At 42.2% G+C, this 16,396-nt stretch overlaps 2 protein-coding genes across 2 annotated transcripts in view; one reads left to right on the plus strand and one right to left on the minus strand.

Annotated features, from left to right (window-relative positions):
* LOC147646149 (maestro heat-like repeat-containing protein family member 7) overlaps positions 1-16,396 on the minus strand; it is a 165,252-nt gene that overhangs the window by 21,594 nt on the left and 127,262 nt on the right. The gene's annotated exons all lie outside the window — the stretch shown is intronic.
* Positions 10,557-15,006, plus strand: LOC147646150 (endogenous retrovirus group K member 8 Gag polyprotein-like). The gene is made up of 2 exons (XM_086873877.1): positions 10,557-11,535; positions 14,981-15,006. Exons 1-2 carry the CDS (start codon positions 10,557-10,559, stop codon positions 15,004-15,006), a joined length of 1,005 nt encoding a protein of 334 aa, XP_086730003.1.

Consider the following 16,396-nt stretch of genomic DNA (forward strand, 5'->3'; position numbering starts at 1 on the left):
ACAAAATGTAAGAAAAATCCTTCAAAATTGTTCCACTCTTTTCAAAATCCCTCAAAATTCTTGAAAAGCCTTAGAATATTCCAGAAAAAAAATCCCACAAAATTCCCTAAATCTTATTAAAACTCTACGAAAATCCAGAAACATCCCACAAAATGTCCTCAAATGTCCACAGAATTCCAGAAAAATCCTGCAAAATCACCATCAATTCCCACAAAATCTAAGAAAAGTCTCAAAAAATTCTTCAAGTCTCTTCAAAATCCCCCAAAATTCCAAATACATACCACGGAATTCTTTAAATTTTCTCAAAATCCCACAAAATTCCAGAACCATCTCATAAAATCTCAACAAATTTCTACAAAATCTAAGAAATATCTCACAAAATTCTTCAAGTCTCCTCTAAATCCCACAAAATTCCTGAAAAGCCCCACAAAATTCCAGGAAAATCCCACAAAAGTCCCTAAATCTTCACAAAAACTTTCCAAATTCCAGAAATATCCCTCAAAATCTACAAAAATTTCCATAAAATATAAGAAAAATCCTTCAAAATGCTTCCACTCTTTTCAAAATCCCTCAAAATTCTTGAAAAGCCTCACAAAATCTCCAGAAAAATCCCACAAAATTCCCTAAATCTTCTCAAAACCTGACCAAATTCCAGAAACATCCCACAAAATCTCTACAAATTTCCACAAAATCTAAGAAAAATCCCTCAATATTCTTCAAGTCTTCTCAAAATCCCACACAAAATCCCCCAAAATTTCAGAAAAATCCCACTGAATTCTTAAAATTTTCTCAAAATATCAAAAAATTCCAGACAAATCCCACAAAATTCACTAAATCTCCTCAAAATCCCACAAAATTCCAGAAACACCCACAAAATTCTGAAAATCCCTCAAAATCTCACAAATTTCTTGAAAAAACCCATAGAATTCCCTAAATCTTCTCGAATACCTATCAAATTTTAGAAACATCTCACAAAATCTCCATCAATTCCTACAAAATTCCAGAAAAATCCCTCAAATTCTTCAAGTCTCCTCAAAATCCCACAAATCTTAGAAAAATCTCACAAAATTCCGTAAATATCCCACAAAATCTACTCAATATCCCACAAAATTCCAGAAACATCAAACAAAATTCCAGAAAAATCTCACAAAATCTCCAATTCTTTCAAAATGTAAGAAAAATCTCTTCAAAATCTTCAAATTTCCTCAAAATCCTACAAAATTTCAGAAAATTTCACAAAATTCCAAAAAATCCCACAAAATTCCAGAAGCATCCCAGAAAATTCTTTAAATTTTCTCAAAGTCCCACAAATCTCCAGAATAATCCCACAAAATTCCTGAAATATTCTCAAAACCCTACCAAATTCTAGAAGCATCCCACAAAAGCTCAACAAATTTCCACAAAATCTAAGAAAAATCTCATAAAATTCTTCAACTCTCCTCCAAATCCCACAAAATTCCAGTGAAATCGGATGAAATTGTTGGCATTCAGGAACACAGATGATTTTTCCCCATGGCTGCTGTGGGGAGTGTGGCCATTATCTGAGCACAAAGCTGCAAGCTGCTATCTTTCCCTGCCTTTAGTGGCAGCCTGTGGTGAAACTGAGCAGCGGCACAAAGTGCAGGCCAGGCAGGGAGCGGCCTGGCCCGGCAGCCCCGCTGTGCAAGGCCCAGCCAAGCCTCTGAGAAGGGGCTCCTGGCACTTGCCAGTCTCCATCCTCCCCGGGAAGCGCAGAGCTGCGGCCAGCCCCGCTCCCCTCCCGTGGCCTTGGCTGGCCTGGGGGGAAGGAGGCTGAAGCCGAGCCCTGCTACCTCTTCAAAAGGCGCAAAGCAAAGAGAGCCAAGAGAAATTGCCGGCCTTAGGGCTTCAAGTGCTGTTCCCAGCTTGATGGCACTTTGCAATGGGCAAAACTGCTGGCACTTCTCAGCAATGGCCTCTTATGGGCCAGGAGAAAAACTCCTCTCAGCCTCCAGCAGCTTCAACTTCCTTAGGTGCTTCTCTTGGTTTTCTGAAACATCAACCCATCAGACGTGGCATTTTGGGAAAATGTAGGAAATTTTGTGGGATTTTTCTGGAATTTTGTGGATTTTTTCTGGGATTTTGTGGGATTTTGATGAGATTTAGGGAATTTTGTAGAATTTTTCTGGAATTCTAGAGGATTTTGAGGAGATTTAAATAATTTTGTGGGATTATTCTGGATTTTTCTGGAATTTTGAGGAGATGTACGGAATTTTTTAGAAGTTTTGTGGAATTTTGTGGGATCCATCGGGAATTTTGCAGGATTTTGGGGAGATTTAAATAATTTTGTGTGATTTTGAAGAGGTTTAGAGAATTTTGTAAGAATTTTGTGGAATCTTATGGGATTTTTTCTGGAATTTTTGGGGATTTTTGTGGGATTTTGTGGATTTTTTCTGGAATTTTGCGGGATTTTGAGAAAATGTAAAGTATTTTGTGGGATTTTTTCTGGATTTTTGTAGATTTTATGAAAATTTGAAGAATTCTGTGGCATTTTTGTAGAATTACGTGGGATTTTGTGGAATTCTTGGGATTTTTGTGTCATTTTATCAGATTTTACTGCAAATTTGTGGAATTTTTCTTGAATTCTGTGAGATTTTTGTAGAATTTTATCAGATTTTACTGGAGTTTTGTGAATTTTTGGTGGAATTTTGAACATTTTTTGTGGAATTTTGTGGGATTTTGAAGAGACTGAAGGAATTCTGTGAGATTTTCCTGGATTTTTGTGGACTTTTGTGGGATTTTTGTGGGATTTTTCTGGAATTTTGTGGATTTTTTCTGGAATTTTGTGGGATTTTGATGAGATTTAGGTAATTTTGTAGAATTTTTCTGGAATTCTAGAGGATTTTGAGGAGATTTAAATAATTTTGTGGGATTATTTGGGAATTTTCTGTAATTTTGAGGAGATGTATGGAATTTTGTGGAAGTTTTGTGGAATTTTGTGGGATCCATCTGGAATTTTGCAGGATTTTGGGGAGATTAAAAAAATTTTGTGGGATTTTGAAGAGATTTAGGGAATTTTGTAAGATTTTTGGGGAATCTTATGGGATTTTGAGGAAATGTATGGAATTTTTGGAATTTTTCTAGAATTTTGTGGAAATTTTCTAGATTTTTGTGGAAATTTTGAGGAGATTTAAATGATTTTGTGGGATTTTGATGAGATTTAGGTAATTTTGTAGAATTTTTCTGGAATTCTAGAGGATTTTGAGGAGATTTAAATAATTTTGTGGGATTATTTGGGAATTTTCTGTAATTTTGAGGAGATGTATGGAATTTTGTGGAAGTTTTGTGGAATTTTGTGGGATCCATCTGGAATTTTGCAGGATTTTGGGGAGATTAAAAAAATTTTGTGGGATTTTGAAAAGGTTTAGGGAATTTTGTAAGATTTTTGTGGAATCTTATGGGATTTTGAGGAAATGTATGGAATTTTTGGAATTTTTCTAGAATTTTGTGGAAATTTTCTAGATTTTTGTGGAAATTTTGAGGAGATTTAAATGATTTTGTGGGATTTTGATGAGATTTAGGTAATTTTGTAGAATTTTTCTGATATTCTAGAGGATTTTGAGGAGATATAAATAATTTTGTGGGATTATTCTGGAATTTTCTGGAATTTTGAGGAGACGTATGGAATTTTGTAGAAGTTTTGTGGAATTTTGTGGGATCCATCGGGAATTTTGCAGGATTTTGGGGAGATTTAAATCATTTTGTGTGATTTTGAAGAGGTTTAGGGAATTTTGTAAGATTTTTGTGGAATCTTATGGGATATTGAGGAAATGTATGGAATTTTGGGAATTTTTCTAGATTTTTGTGGAAATTTTCTAGATTTTTGTGGAAATTTTGGGGAGATTTAAATGATTTTGTGGGATTTTTGTGGAATTTTGTGGAATTTCTCTGGAATTATTTTGGATTTTGATGGAATTTTGTGGATTTTTTCTGGAATTTTGTGGGATATTGAGAAAATGTAAAGTATTTTGTGGGATTTTTTCTGGATTTTTGTAGATTTTATGAAAATTTAAAGAATTCTGTGGCATGTTTGTAGAATTACGTGGGATTTTGTGGAATTCTTGGGATTTTTGTATCATTTTATCAGATTTTACTGCAAATTTTGTGGAATTTTTCTTGAATTCTGTGAGATTTTTGTGTAATTTATGAGATTTTACTGGAGTTTTGTGGATTTTTGGTGGAATTTTGAATATTTTTTGTGGAATTTTGTGGGATTTTGAAGAGACTTAAGGAATTCTGTGAGATTTTCCTGGATTTTTGTGGACTTTTGTGGGATTTTTCTGGAATTTTTCTGGAATTTTGTGGAATTTTGAGAAAATTTAATATTTTTGTGGAGTTCTTGTGGAATTTTGTAGAGTTTTTTTGAATTTTAAGCAATTTTGAGAAAATGTAGGGAATTTTGAGGAATTTTGAAATTATATGGGAAACCATGGGATTTTTCTGAAATTTTGTGGATTTTTTCTGGAATTTTGAGGGTTATTTCTGGCTGTCTTTGAAAACTGGAGGAGATTTTGTGGTATAGTTCTGGAATTTGGTGGGATTTTGAGTAGATTTAGGGAATTTTGTGGAGCTTTTCTGCAATTTTGTGGGAATTTGAGGTAATTTAGAGAATTTAGTTACTTTTTGCTGAATTTTGTAGGTTATTTGTGGAATTTTTTGAAAGTTTTCAGGAATTTTGTGGCGTTTTCTGAAATTTAGTGGGATTTTCAGATTTCAAGAATTTTGAGGGATTTTTGTTGGATGGAGTTTGGAGTTTAGTTGTGGGAATTTGAGGAGATTCAGGGAATTTTGTTGGTTTTTTTGTGGAATTTTGTGCATTTTTTCTAGAATGTTGTGGGATTTAATAAAAATTTAAAGAATTATGGGATTTTTCATTAATTTTTGTGGAATTCTTCTGGAATTTTGTGGATATTTTCTGCAATTTTGTGGAATTTTTTCGGCAATTTGTGGGATTGAAACAAAATTTAGGGAATTTTGTGGGATTTTTCTGCCATTTTGTGGGATTTTGGTGGGAATTTTGTCAGATTTTACTGGAATTTGGTGGGATTTTTTTATTAGTGGAGAAGACAATGGATATTTTGCCAAACCTCCTTTCAAACAACAATACATCGATCAGCACAACAGAAAAGAGGAAAAGAAAATCTTCCCCAGTTAGAACAGAGCCTGAGTCCCACCATTTTCCCCTCCACTTTCATTTCTTTTCTACATTTAGAGGCAAACCTTCCATCTCCAAAAGCTTCCATCTCTCACTTCCTGATGCCGTTTGCCACCCGTTAGCCTCGACCCCCACGGATCTGAGTGCTGTCCATGTGGGGCTGGGGATGCTCAGCCTGGAAAGAGAAGGGGCTGGGGAGGCCTCCCTGCAGCTCTAGGAAAGATGGGCACAGAGAGGAGAAGGCTTTCAACTGCAGGAGTGAGATTGAAGTTGGATCTAATGCAGCTGCTCTTTTCCACTCAGGCTGCTGGGCCACTGGCCCAGGCTGGGCACAGAGGCTGGGGATGCTCCATCCTTGGCAACATCCAAGGCCAGCTGGGAGCAGGGCTCTGAGCAACCTGTTCTGGGGGAAGATTGCTCAGCTTGGAACAAGATGGTCTTTAGGGTCCCTTCCAAGCCCAAGCACCCAGGGATTCCATCATTCTGGCATCTCCCTTGTCCACTTCAGCCTGGGCCTGGGCTCCTGGCACTGATGTCACAGTGCACGCTCCAGCTAGAACTTCCAGCATCCAGCAACGGCCACAACACAACCCTTGGCTCCTTGTGTCAGCACGCTCTTCACCCTGCTCCAGGCCTACCCCTGTCACCTTGTTGTCACCTGCTCCCTCATACCCCCAGCAGTCCCCAAAGCTCCCCGTTGAGTGCATTTTGCTCTCCATCCCTGCAGGATGTCTGCATTTGCTCCAAAGAAGGTATGGTACTATTCCATGGAGGTGGACACCCCGCAGCTGCCTGGCTGGGCTGGAGCTCTGTGGGATAGTGTGGGAAAAGGACCCCACTGGGAGATTTTGCTACCTCTGCAGGCTGGCACAGACACAGAGGAGGAGATGGAGGTGGATACACAGATGGATACTGAAGAGAAAATGGAAGTGGATGGAGAGGAGACGGGAGAGGAAGAGATGGATGTGGATGTGACAGAGGAAGAAATGGAGGTGGACGTGGAAGACAATATTGAGGAGATGGATATTGATGTAGAAGACGAGGAGGAGGACATGGTGTAGGGATGAAGAGCGATGCCAGCAGCAGAACAGGCAGGTGCTCCCCACAGGCAGAGTGGGTCCCCTGCTGCCACGCTGGGGCTGGGCTGGGCACTCCCTGCTCAGGGACACGCTAGCCCATGCACTGGATTCTGCTGGCCATCCCTGGCCTGGCCTGGGCTTGCTTTGGGCCACACAAGCCCTGTTCCAGTGCCTGGGCCACAGCCCCCAGCCCCAGCCAGCCTCACTTCTGGCAGCAGAGTCCCACTGTGCCAGTGTCCCAGCCTGGCAGCACATGGAACACCCCTCCATGCCTGACTGCACTGACTGTGCTACTTGTTTTTCTTCCAGGACTGAGGCACATCCTGGACACAGATGCCACCCTGCTGTATATACGTTTTACAGTTGTTGTGTTCTGATAGATGTTTTAGAGTTTACTGTAGTGTTCTGTAAATACGTTTCATGTAGTTTTGTTAGATATGTTCTTAGGTAAATAGGTTCTATAGTTTGTTGTTGTTGTTACCAATATTCTTACAATGTAAATATGTTGTGTAGTTCATTCTTGTTCCTTTTCTTCCACCAATAAACATTCTTTGTTTTTCACACCCCAGTTTCTCTTTGCATTTGCCTCGGGCACATTTGCAAAGTTGTGCTTTCCACTCGCTCCAGGTTCCCAGGGCTGGATGTCCCTGCGGGAGCTGGCACAGCCACCCCAGGAGTGGGCTCCCTGTGCACAGGGGGTCCCACTGACAGAGCTCACCCTCTCCTTGCAGTTTCTCTGCACACACTTGGTAGCTGGAGGGGCAAATCCCAGTGGGCCCTGTCCCATGGCATCCCACATGGGAGCAGGGCTCAGCCTCATCCATGGCTCTTCCCTGGCTAGCCCCAGGGCTAAGGAGGCTGCACTGGGCTGCGGGCAGCCTGCTTCCTGGGCACCCTGAGGGGCTGGAGCCAGCCTGGAGGGAGCCTCAGCACAGGGGCCTCTGGCCCACATGCACCAAGATTTCCTTTGGAAACCCCCTCTGTCACCACACTCTGCTACAAGCACAACATCAATTGTTCCTCCTAGTTAAAGGGGAGACCTTAATTGGCACAAATTTGTCCCTTGGACTTTCTAGCCCAGCAAATGTCAGCACTTGTAATCCCTGTTCTGCACTCCCTGCTCGGGCACCAAAACATTGGAACCTGCCGGAACATCTTGAATTAGCACCAACCTGCAGAGAGCTACAGGGGGAGAACAACCCCCAACCACACAGGGACATTGATGGGCTGGGGCAGAGCTGAAACTAAAGTATTTTAATGCCAAGAGAGAGGATTTTTTATTGCTGAATTCATTCTCCCAGGACAAGAATGAAAGCTTTGTCTCCTCACCTGCCACACGTCTATTGCCAAGGTTTGCTTCTGAGTTATGACTGATTTTCACTAATCTGTTCAGAACTCTGATGCTCTTCCTGCCTAAGGTGCAGAGATGATATTTCAGCTATTTCAGAGCCAGGTGAGCTCAGCACAGCTTGTGCAACACGCAGAATTTCCAGACCCACAGATTCAGGCCATGCAAACTGATACTTTTTCATCTCTGTGCAAAGATCACTGCAAGGATGTCATGATGTACCACACACTGCTCAGAGCTGTCCCTTCTATCCAGCTCTCCCCAGTCACTTCACACACTTCACTCCAAGCACTTTCTGATAGAGTTCAGTAGCACATGGGATTTCATCCTGGCTTTTCTTCCTTTTCTCCTGAGCTGTCTCCAGACACAGTGTGTGGGCACTGCAGCAGCATGAACGTGGCACCTCCCTGACACTGAGATTCATGTCACAACTTTTCATCCAAAGCAGCAAAGAAATGATTCCCACTGGCTCCCACACGGCTCCCTGGCAACTTTGTGCTGCTGCAGCTCCAGCACCAGCCCTGGTGCACAGCAATTTCAGGAGGAGACACACCAAAGGAATCAGCCATTCCCAGAGAAGAAACATCTGTTTGCATGGCCCAAATCCCCACAACACTGCAGACTGTGCTGACCCTGCACACTCTGCATTTGCACTTCAGCCTCTGTGCCTCACTTTTCCTCTCACTAAAGTCCCCCCAGTTTCCCTCATCCTCACATTCCCAAGAGAATTCAAAGCAGCATTAGGAGCAGGGAGAGATGATGGGAGCTGTCCCAAGGCTCAACAAAATTTCTCAGGCCTGACAATTCTAGCCAAGGACAGAGGAAAAACCTGCATGGAAGAGGTGTGAAATCAAAGCAGTCATCAAATTTAGGTAGAATGAGAGAAGCTGAAGAGCTTTTCAATGTTTGCAACAAGATTAGCAGCTCCAGGCACAGGAGGGATGTGACATTTTCCCCACTGTAACAACTCTGGGATGCAAATTGCATCTCAAATCCCTCTCCCCAGCTCTGGGACTTGTTCAGCCACCAACATGGTGCTGAATTTTTCAAGCAAAGTGGAAGCTGGTCAGAGAGGTGGCTTGCAAATCCAAATCACAGAGGACAGCTTGGAAGCAGCAGCCAGAGCAAAGAGAGGCAGAGCCTGGCCCTGGGGTGAAGCACAGCCACACAACACGTGCCTGAAACTCTGAGAAATGAAAGAATTTGCCACAGGAGATACAGAAAGTACTTGATGGAATCCCTGCCTCCTTCATGATGCATCAGCATGCAGGAGAACACAAGGATGAAGATTACAGGACCTTCTGCTGCTGCTGCTTCCATCTCCTGAGTCAAATCTCACCAAAATCTCTCACTCTTGGGCATTCCCAAAGCCTCAGATTCCCTCAGTCCTTGTAGGATTTCAGTGCTGAGGAACATGATGGGAGATAAAGGCACTTGCAGACACCAGAGATGCATTTTCTGCCTGAGGTGCATTTCACTGCCAAGCGTAGCTCCTCTAAAACCATTCCAATCAGCCCCTTGGACAGCACCAAGCCAGCAGCAGAACATCAGCGCCTGAAAATGCTTGGAAATGCCATTCTTTGAGATTTCTCTCCAGCTCTCCCATTTCATGGTGCCATTGCATGGCTTTATCCCATCACTCAGCTCTTGCAGAAAGTCTTGGCAACCAGCTTCAAATGGATTTGTAGTGCTGAGCAAATAAGAGGCAATTTGACTTTGTCTCCAGTGAATGAAATTTCACCTCAATCAGATGAACTCTGTGTTCTGTGATTGGCCATGTATAGAGCAATGGCTAGCTAGCAAAGGTCATGTTCCCATGCAGCAATTAGCTGAGAAAGAATTAAACAACAATAGAGTACCGTTGGTTTGAGATGTTGGAAGGTCAGAAAGACCTTGGTGATAACTGTGAACTGAGAACAGGACGCTGTGATCAGAAGAATGAGAATTCAGCACAGATGAGAGACCACAAGAATGTGGGACTAGGTGGAGTCAAGCTTAAATGAAATATCCAAGAATGAGCTTGCTTTTGCACTATGTATGAGCCTAATTATTGATGCTATATAAGTGGTTTTAGAGTTGCCAATAAATGAGACTTGCTGATCATTCATATTGAGTGCTGCATTTCTCCCGCCGAACTCATCAAATGGCGCCCGAACAGCAGGGACCTTTGGGACCTTTGGGACCTTTGGGACCTTTGGAACCTTTGGGACCTTTGGGACCTTTGGGACATTTGGGACCTTAAAAAGGAGTTGGGAGTTGGCCAAGGGAGTTGGTGACAGGGGACGGGTCCTCTGCAGCAAGGACGGTGAAACGCAACAGCTGTGCCGCGTTCCAGGCAACCTCACAGGAGAGTCCTGATCACACAGCAACGGTGCCGTGCCCAGGTGACCTCAGAGGAGAGTCCTGCCGTAACGTGCTGCCGAAACCTTGTAGGGGCTGCAACAGCGCTGACGGTAAGATGGAAAGGCAAGCAGCATATGATTTATTTACCTGCTTTTTAGAAAAGCGACAGGTTAAAGACTTTGATTTGCGCAAGGAGCTCCCTGGACTTCTTGCTTACGGGTATGCTCAGGGTTGTTTTCAGAATCCCCATACAGTCCATGAATTAAATGAGTGGCGAAAATTTGGAGATAAATTGTGGGAAGCTACTTTAGATGATGATAAAACTGCTAAAAAATTGAGAAAACTGTGGCGGACAGTTCATAATGTTCTTTTGCAGTATCAGGCTGAACAGGCAGCTGCCACAAAAGCATCTGCACCTATGTCAAAAAATAGATTATTAGAGGGAATTAATGAGTGTCCATTGCCACCCTCCACAAACACAGTAATCTTGACCCCCCCCACGCAGTCACTGACCCCTGCTGCCGCTGCTAATCCTTTTGTGCCATCTCCAATTCCTTCACCCACTAACCTTGATTCTGAAACGGAGCCTTCAGCACCGTTACCATCCTCCCCTATGGAAAATAAATCTGTCCCTGGGGTAGGGCGTGAGTTAGGTGAGGCTATTGCACGGGAAAGAAGGGAGACATGGGCTGCATTAGCACGGAATATTTTGCAAGAGGGAGATCAGGAAATAGCAGATGCTGTATTGGAAGTAGCATGTCCTGTAACCTTTGCACCGATGCAAGGGGGAGGAATACAAGCTCCAATTACAGCTTTAGATTGGAAATGGTTATCACAGTTGCGATCTACAGTCAGTCAGTTTGGAGTGACCAGTGAACCGGTTAGACAGATGATTGATTATTTGTGGGGCACACAGATTTTGCTGCCTGCAGATTGTAGGAGTATTATGAAATTGATTCTTAGTCAGCATCAGCAGTTGTTGTTTAATGCACACTGGCAAGCTTATTGCCAAGAAAGTGTAAATGTGCAAAGACAGGCAGGTGATCCACTGCATGGGCTAACTTTGGAAGAACTAATGGGATTAGGAGCATATAGTCAAGTGGAAGCACAAGCTATTTTGGGACCAGATAAGTTGAGAGAAGGAATGCAGTTGGCACGAGCTGCATTTGATCGGATTAAGGAGCCAGGAGGTATTCCATCTTATATGGGTATTAAACAAGGGCGAGATGAGCCATTTGGAGCATTTATTGATAAAGCAGCTGCAGCTATAGAACAGGCAGGTGTTCCTGAATATATGAGGGAAGCATTATTAAAACAATGTGCATTACAGAATTGTAATCCAGCAACCAGGTCAGTTTTAAATTCCCTAAATGCTAATTGGACTATTGAGGAGGCATTAGAGAGGATGTCTAATATACCGGTGGGCTCACAGGCAATGTTAGCCCAGGCAATTAAAGAACTAGCATCAAATCAGAGTCAGGTTTTAGCAGCTCTTGCACCCCTACAAGCAGCTACAACCAACAATGGCAGGATTCCAGCCTCCCGATTCAAATGTTTTTGCTGTGGCAACCTTGGACATATTTGGAAGGAATGTACTGTACCATCTGTTTGGTGCAATCAGTGTCAGTCCAATACCCACACTGATAGTGTTTGCCGCCGGAGATCGGGAAACGGGAAGGTCAGCGCGAGAAGCCGCCGCGCCAGGACACAAATAGCAGCTGCCAGAACATCAGTGCAACTTCCCTCCAGCCTGCCACAGCAGGGAGCCTCGGCCTGGACCTGGCAGCCTCAGTGACTGTGGATTTATTGACATCTCAGCCCTACAAGATTCCCACGGGAATTATGGGACCAGTGATAATAAATGGAAAAGCTGTGGGTGCAATAGTGTTGGGACATTCATCTGCTAGTCTAATGGGACTGTTTATTTTACCTGGAGTAATTGATGTGGACTATTCTGGTGAAATATATATCATGGCATATACACTGGCACCACCAGCCAGAATTGATAAGGGACAGCGAATTGCACAAATGGTGCCACTACCACAATATACCCATCAATTGACACCATTGCAAAATCAATTACAGGGTACAGGTGGATTTGGTTCTACAGGAGGACTTACATTGCTTACCCTGGGCTTAAACACTCGACCCAAGCGAAAAGTTGTTCCCAATTATAACGGAGAATCCCACCAATTAGAAGGACTATTGGATACTGGGACAGACTCAAGTATTGTTGCTCCACAGTATTGGCCCCAGGAATGGCCTTTGTTGTCCAGTATGGTTACTGTTACAGGGGTGGGAGGCTTAACTTTAGCGAGAAAGTCTCCACAAATCCAGATTCAATTAGATGGGAAGGTCATTAATTCTGTTTTGTCAATTGTTCCATTACCAGACAAGGTTCAATGTCTAATAGGGCAAGATATTTTGTCACAACTTGGTGTTATTTTGACCAATGAGCACCCTTTAGAATAGAGGCCATTGTTTGGACTTTCCCACTCCCACGTAAATGGATAATTCAGGAACCAGTATGGGTTGAACAGTGGCCTCTAAAAAGGGAAAGTCTGCAACAAGCTCATCTATTAGTGCTGGAACAATATCAACAAGGACATTTAAAGTTGTCAACAAATCCTTGGAATGCCCCTATTTTTGTTATAAAAAAAAATCTGGAAAATATTGATTGCTGCACGACTTACGTGCAGTAAATGAACAAATGGAGCCAATGGGGGCACTACAACCTGGTTTGCCCAGTCCTGCAATGTTGCCAAGAGATTGGCCCTTGTTAATAATTGATTTAAAGGATTGTTTTTTCACTGTCTCACTGCATGAACAGGATACTTGCAGATTTGCTTTTACCTTGCCCTCATTAAATCGAGCAGAACCAGACAAGAGATTTGAATAGACAGTTTTACCACAGGGTATGCATAATTCTCCTACCTTGTGCCAGCTTTATGTTGATAATGCTTTGCAGCCACTGCTGCAAAGTTCAGTGGCCTACAACTATTATTTATCATTATATGGATGACGTTCTTTTTGCTCAGTCACAACCTTTTGCAGATAAACAAGTTAAAGACATTCAAACACAACTACTTCAGAATGGACTGGTTGTTGCACCTGAGAAAATACAGCAGTCATCCCCATGGAAATATCTCGGGGGGACTTTAACTGAGCAGTATGTTGCCCCTCAGAAACTGTCATTGAACATGTCACTTCATACTGTTCATGATGCTCAGCGATTGCTAGGAGATTTGCAATGCCTTAAACCTGTTGTGGGTATTCCTAATGAACTTTTACAACCCTTATGACCTTTGTTAAAAGGTACCGATCCTACAGCACCTATACAGGTCACCAGTGAACAACAAGAAGCTGTCAATAAAATAATGGACGGTATCCAGACAGGTGTTGTTCGTAGGCGAGATCCAGACTTGGACATTAACTTTACTGTATGGTTTGGACCTCAACATCTCATCGGTGCTTTAACACAGCAACAAAAGAAAACAGGGGAGATATGGGTATTAGAGTGGTTGTTGCCACCACTACAGCAGAGACATACCTTAATTCAAAAAATTGAAATTTTAGCAGATTTAATAAAACAAAGGTAGAAGCGATTGTGACAAATTATGGGTGCAGATCCAGCTGTCATTCAGATACCAATAAAAAAGGACACTTTAGACTGGTATTTAATTCACAGCTCCACACTGCAAGAAGCATTGCTTGACAACAGCAGTGTGGTCAGTACTGAGGAGGTGCCTCGAATACCACTACGATGGATAGGCCAGCAGAATTGGATTGAAAAGCCCAAATGATCATTTGTGCCGTTACCAGGGGCATCAACGGTGTTCACTGATGCTGGAAAGAAATCTCGCACAGCTGCTGCTACATGGCAAGATTCGGAAGGACAATGGAATCATCACATTATTCCAGCTCAAAAGGAGGACACATTACAAACTCTGGAATTAGTCGCTGTTGTTTGGGTTTTGGTGCAGTTTAAGGGTCCTGTTAATGTGGTAACTGATTCTTTATATGTTGCAGGAGTGAGTGAACGTATTGAAAAAGCAGACATAAAAGAAGTAAAAAATCCTCATTTATATGAACTGTTTTTGCAGCTTCAAAGAGCAGTAAAGTTGAGGACTGCTGCCTTTGCTATTATCCATATTCGTAGTCACAAATGGGATGTGGGTTTAGGAGAAAGAAATGCTAGGGCAGACCGATTGGTTTATAAAGATCCAAAAACAGGACTGTGGGGAGGTCCCAGCAAGGTACTGTATTGGGGACGTGGTTATCTTTGTGTGTCTACCCCCACAGGGCCTGTCTGGGTGCCGAGCCGATGGACTAAACCTGCTGATCCCAGGGATTTACCTTCAGCTGATCCAGAAAATTCTGCAGATACTTCTCGCTCTCTGCCAGCAACATAGAGACGGGATCTGATGAACTCTCACATGCAAATCTTGTGTGCAGTACCAGAGTGTGAATGTTATCCTTTTGTATGTTACATTTGTAAAGTGTGTAAAGAAAAGTGGTGGACACATTCTAAGTGGGGTCGATCCCCAAGAGGGATTTGTACAGAATGTTACAACTTTGAAAGAAATTTCACTGAGGTTGCATTACAGGAAGGTGTGCAAACAGGACAATTTGAAAAAGGATCTGATAGATGGTGGGAGATTTATGCTTTTGGGATAAACCCAGAAAATTATTGTTATCATCCTAATACCCCTTTGCCGTATATTATTGAAATAACCACAATACACTCTCATAAAACACTTACACAGGTCAGGTGTGATATTCCAGGGGTAAAAAATAAAAATTGGGAGCAATTCTTAAAACGGCAGTCTCGAGAGAAAGGGTCTTTCCCTAAAAGTTATCCCTGCTGCTGAGAAGATGGAACAGCCCGTGGTTCGAAGCAACCGAATCGACGGGCGAGGCAGAGGGGTAAAAGAAAAGGGAAGCAAGATCTCCCATGGGATCCAGCCAAGATGCTGGCTGAACTGCCACAATCTTTTTAAAGTCCTTAAGAGACTATCTCTGATCCGGTTGTTGTAGTGGTTTACCATGATAAAAAGAAATGAGGGGCTCTTGATTGACATTGATGAAAGACAAAATATGTGGATAATGTGGGCCAATCAAACTGGACAAGATAATTTTTGCCTTTCAATGGCTACCCCTTCAGATCCTTTTCGAACTTGTTTAGTGGGTGCACCTTTAGAGGATTCACTCAATGCCACAATGTTTAAAAAATGGACAAAGCATTGGAAAATGCCCGAAGAAGCAAACAAAACATTATGTGAAATTCCATCAGGTAAATTCACGATCAATATTTGTGACACAGGTTTAATCCCAGCAAATCCCATTGATGCTCAAAATTGGTACATTGCTACAGGTTTAAATGTCACCGGGTCAGAGCCACGAGAGTTAAGACTGTTAGGCTCAGCCCCTAGCAATTATTGTTTCACTTTTGTCAATTGGGCTAGGAACAATCATGCAAAAAGGTCTCATGGGCCAAATGGTAAAAATGTTTCTCCACAAAATTTGCCATATTTGCAAAATAATGATGCATACTGTGGCAATTGGTCTCACAAGGTAAATTCTAGCAGTTCACCTCTACAATTACCACCTGGTATTTTTTTAATCTGTGGAGATCGTGCATGGCAAGGACTGCCAGAAAACATTTATGGAAGGCCTTGTTATTTTGGGAAATTGACATTGTTTGCACCCACTATACAGCAACTATGAGGAGCCAATAGAACCAGGTTACGAACAAAGAGAAGTGTGTTCCAATTGGGGCCAGAATGCAAGGATCAGGTTGAACTTTGGGAACGTCCTACAGTGATTGTGTCATCTGTTTTTACACCTGGAGTATCTAGTGCTCAAGCCTTAACACAGTTACGACGACTGGCATGTTGGACAGGAAAACAGTTTAATATTACATCAAAGGTTTTGTCTGATTTGCTTTTGGATATGAAGAGTGTTAGGCATGCTGTATTGCAGAATAGAGCTGCTCTTGATTTTTTACTATTAGCACAGGGCCATGGCTGTGAAGACTTTGATGGAATGTGTTGCATGAATATTTCTGACCATTCAGTGTCTATTCATGCTCATCTCCGACAACTACAGAACAATATGAAAATATTAACCATGGAAACAAATCCATTAGAGGAATGGTTTCAATCCCTAGGTCTCACAGGATGGTTAAAATATTTGGCACAAATGGCAATTGTTGTTATATTGATCATTGTGATTGTGCTACTGTTTATTCCTTGCATACTGCAATGCTTGCAAAACATGATGAAAAGGGCTACTTCTAAAGTTTTGTTAGTACAAAAAGAAAACAGGGGAATTGTAGAGGAATGGCTAGAGAGCAAAGGTCATGTTCCCATGCAGCAGTTAGCTGGGAAAGAATTAGATAATAGAGTACAGTTGGTGTGAGATGTTGCAAGGTCAGGAAGGTCTTAGTGATAA

This window comes from Cyanistes caeruleus, unplaced genomic scaffold (genome assembly GCF_971803275.1).
Source record: "Cyanistes caeruleus unplaced genomic scaffold, bCyaCae1.hap1.1 HAP1_SCAFFOLD_119, whole genome shotgun sequence".
Taxonomy (NCBI): Eukaryota; Metazoa; Chordata; class Aves; order Passeriformes; family Paridae; genus Cyanistes; species Cyanistes caeruleus.

What these genes read in the sequence shown, in the direction of transcription:
- LOC147646150 (XM_086873877.1), top strand. Translation starts at nt 10,557, where the DNA reads ATGGAAAATAAATCTGTCCCTGGGGTAGGGCGTGAGTTAGGTGAGGCT. An exon ending in TGGACATATTTGGAAGGAAT is followed by an intron (nt 11,536 to 14,980) that starts GTACTGTACCAT and finishes CGGTTGTTGTAG; the next exon opens with TGGTTTACCATGATAAAAAG.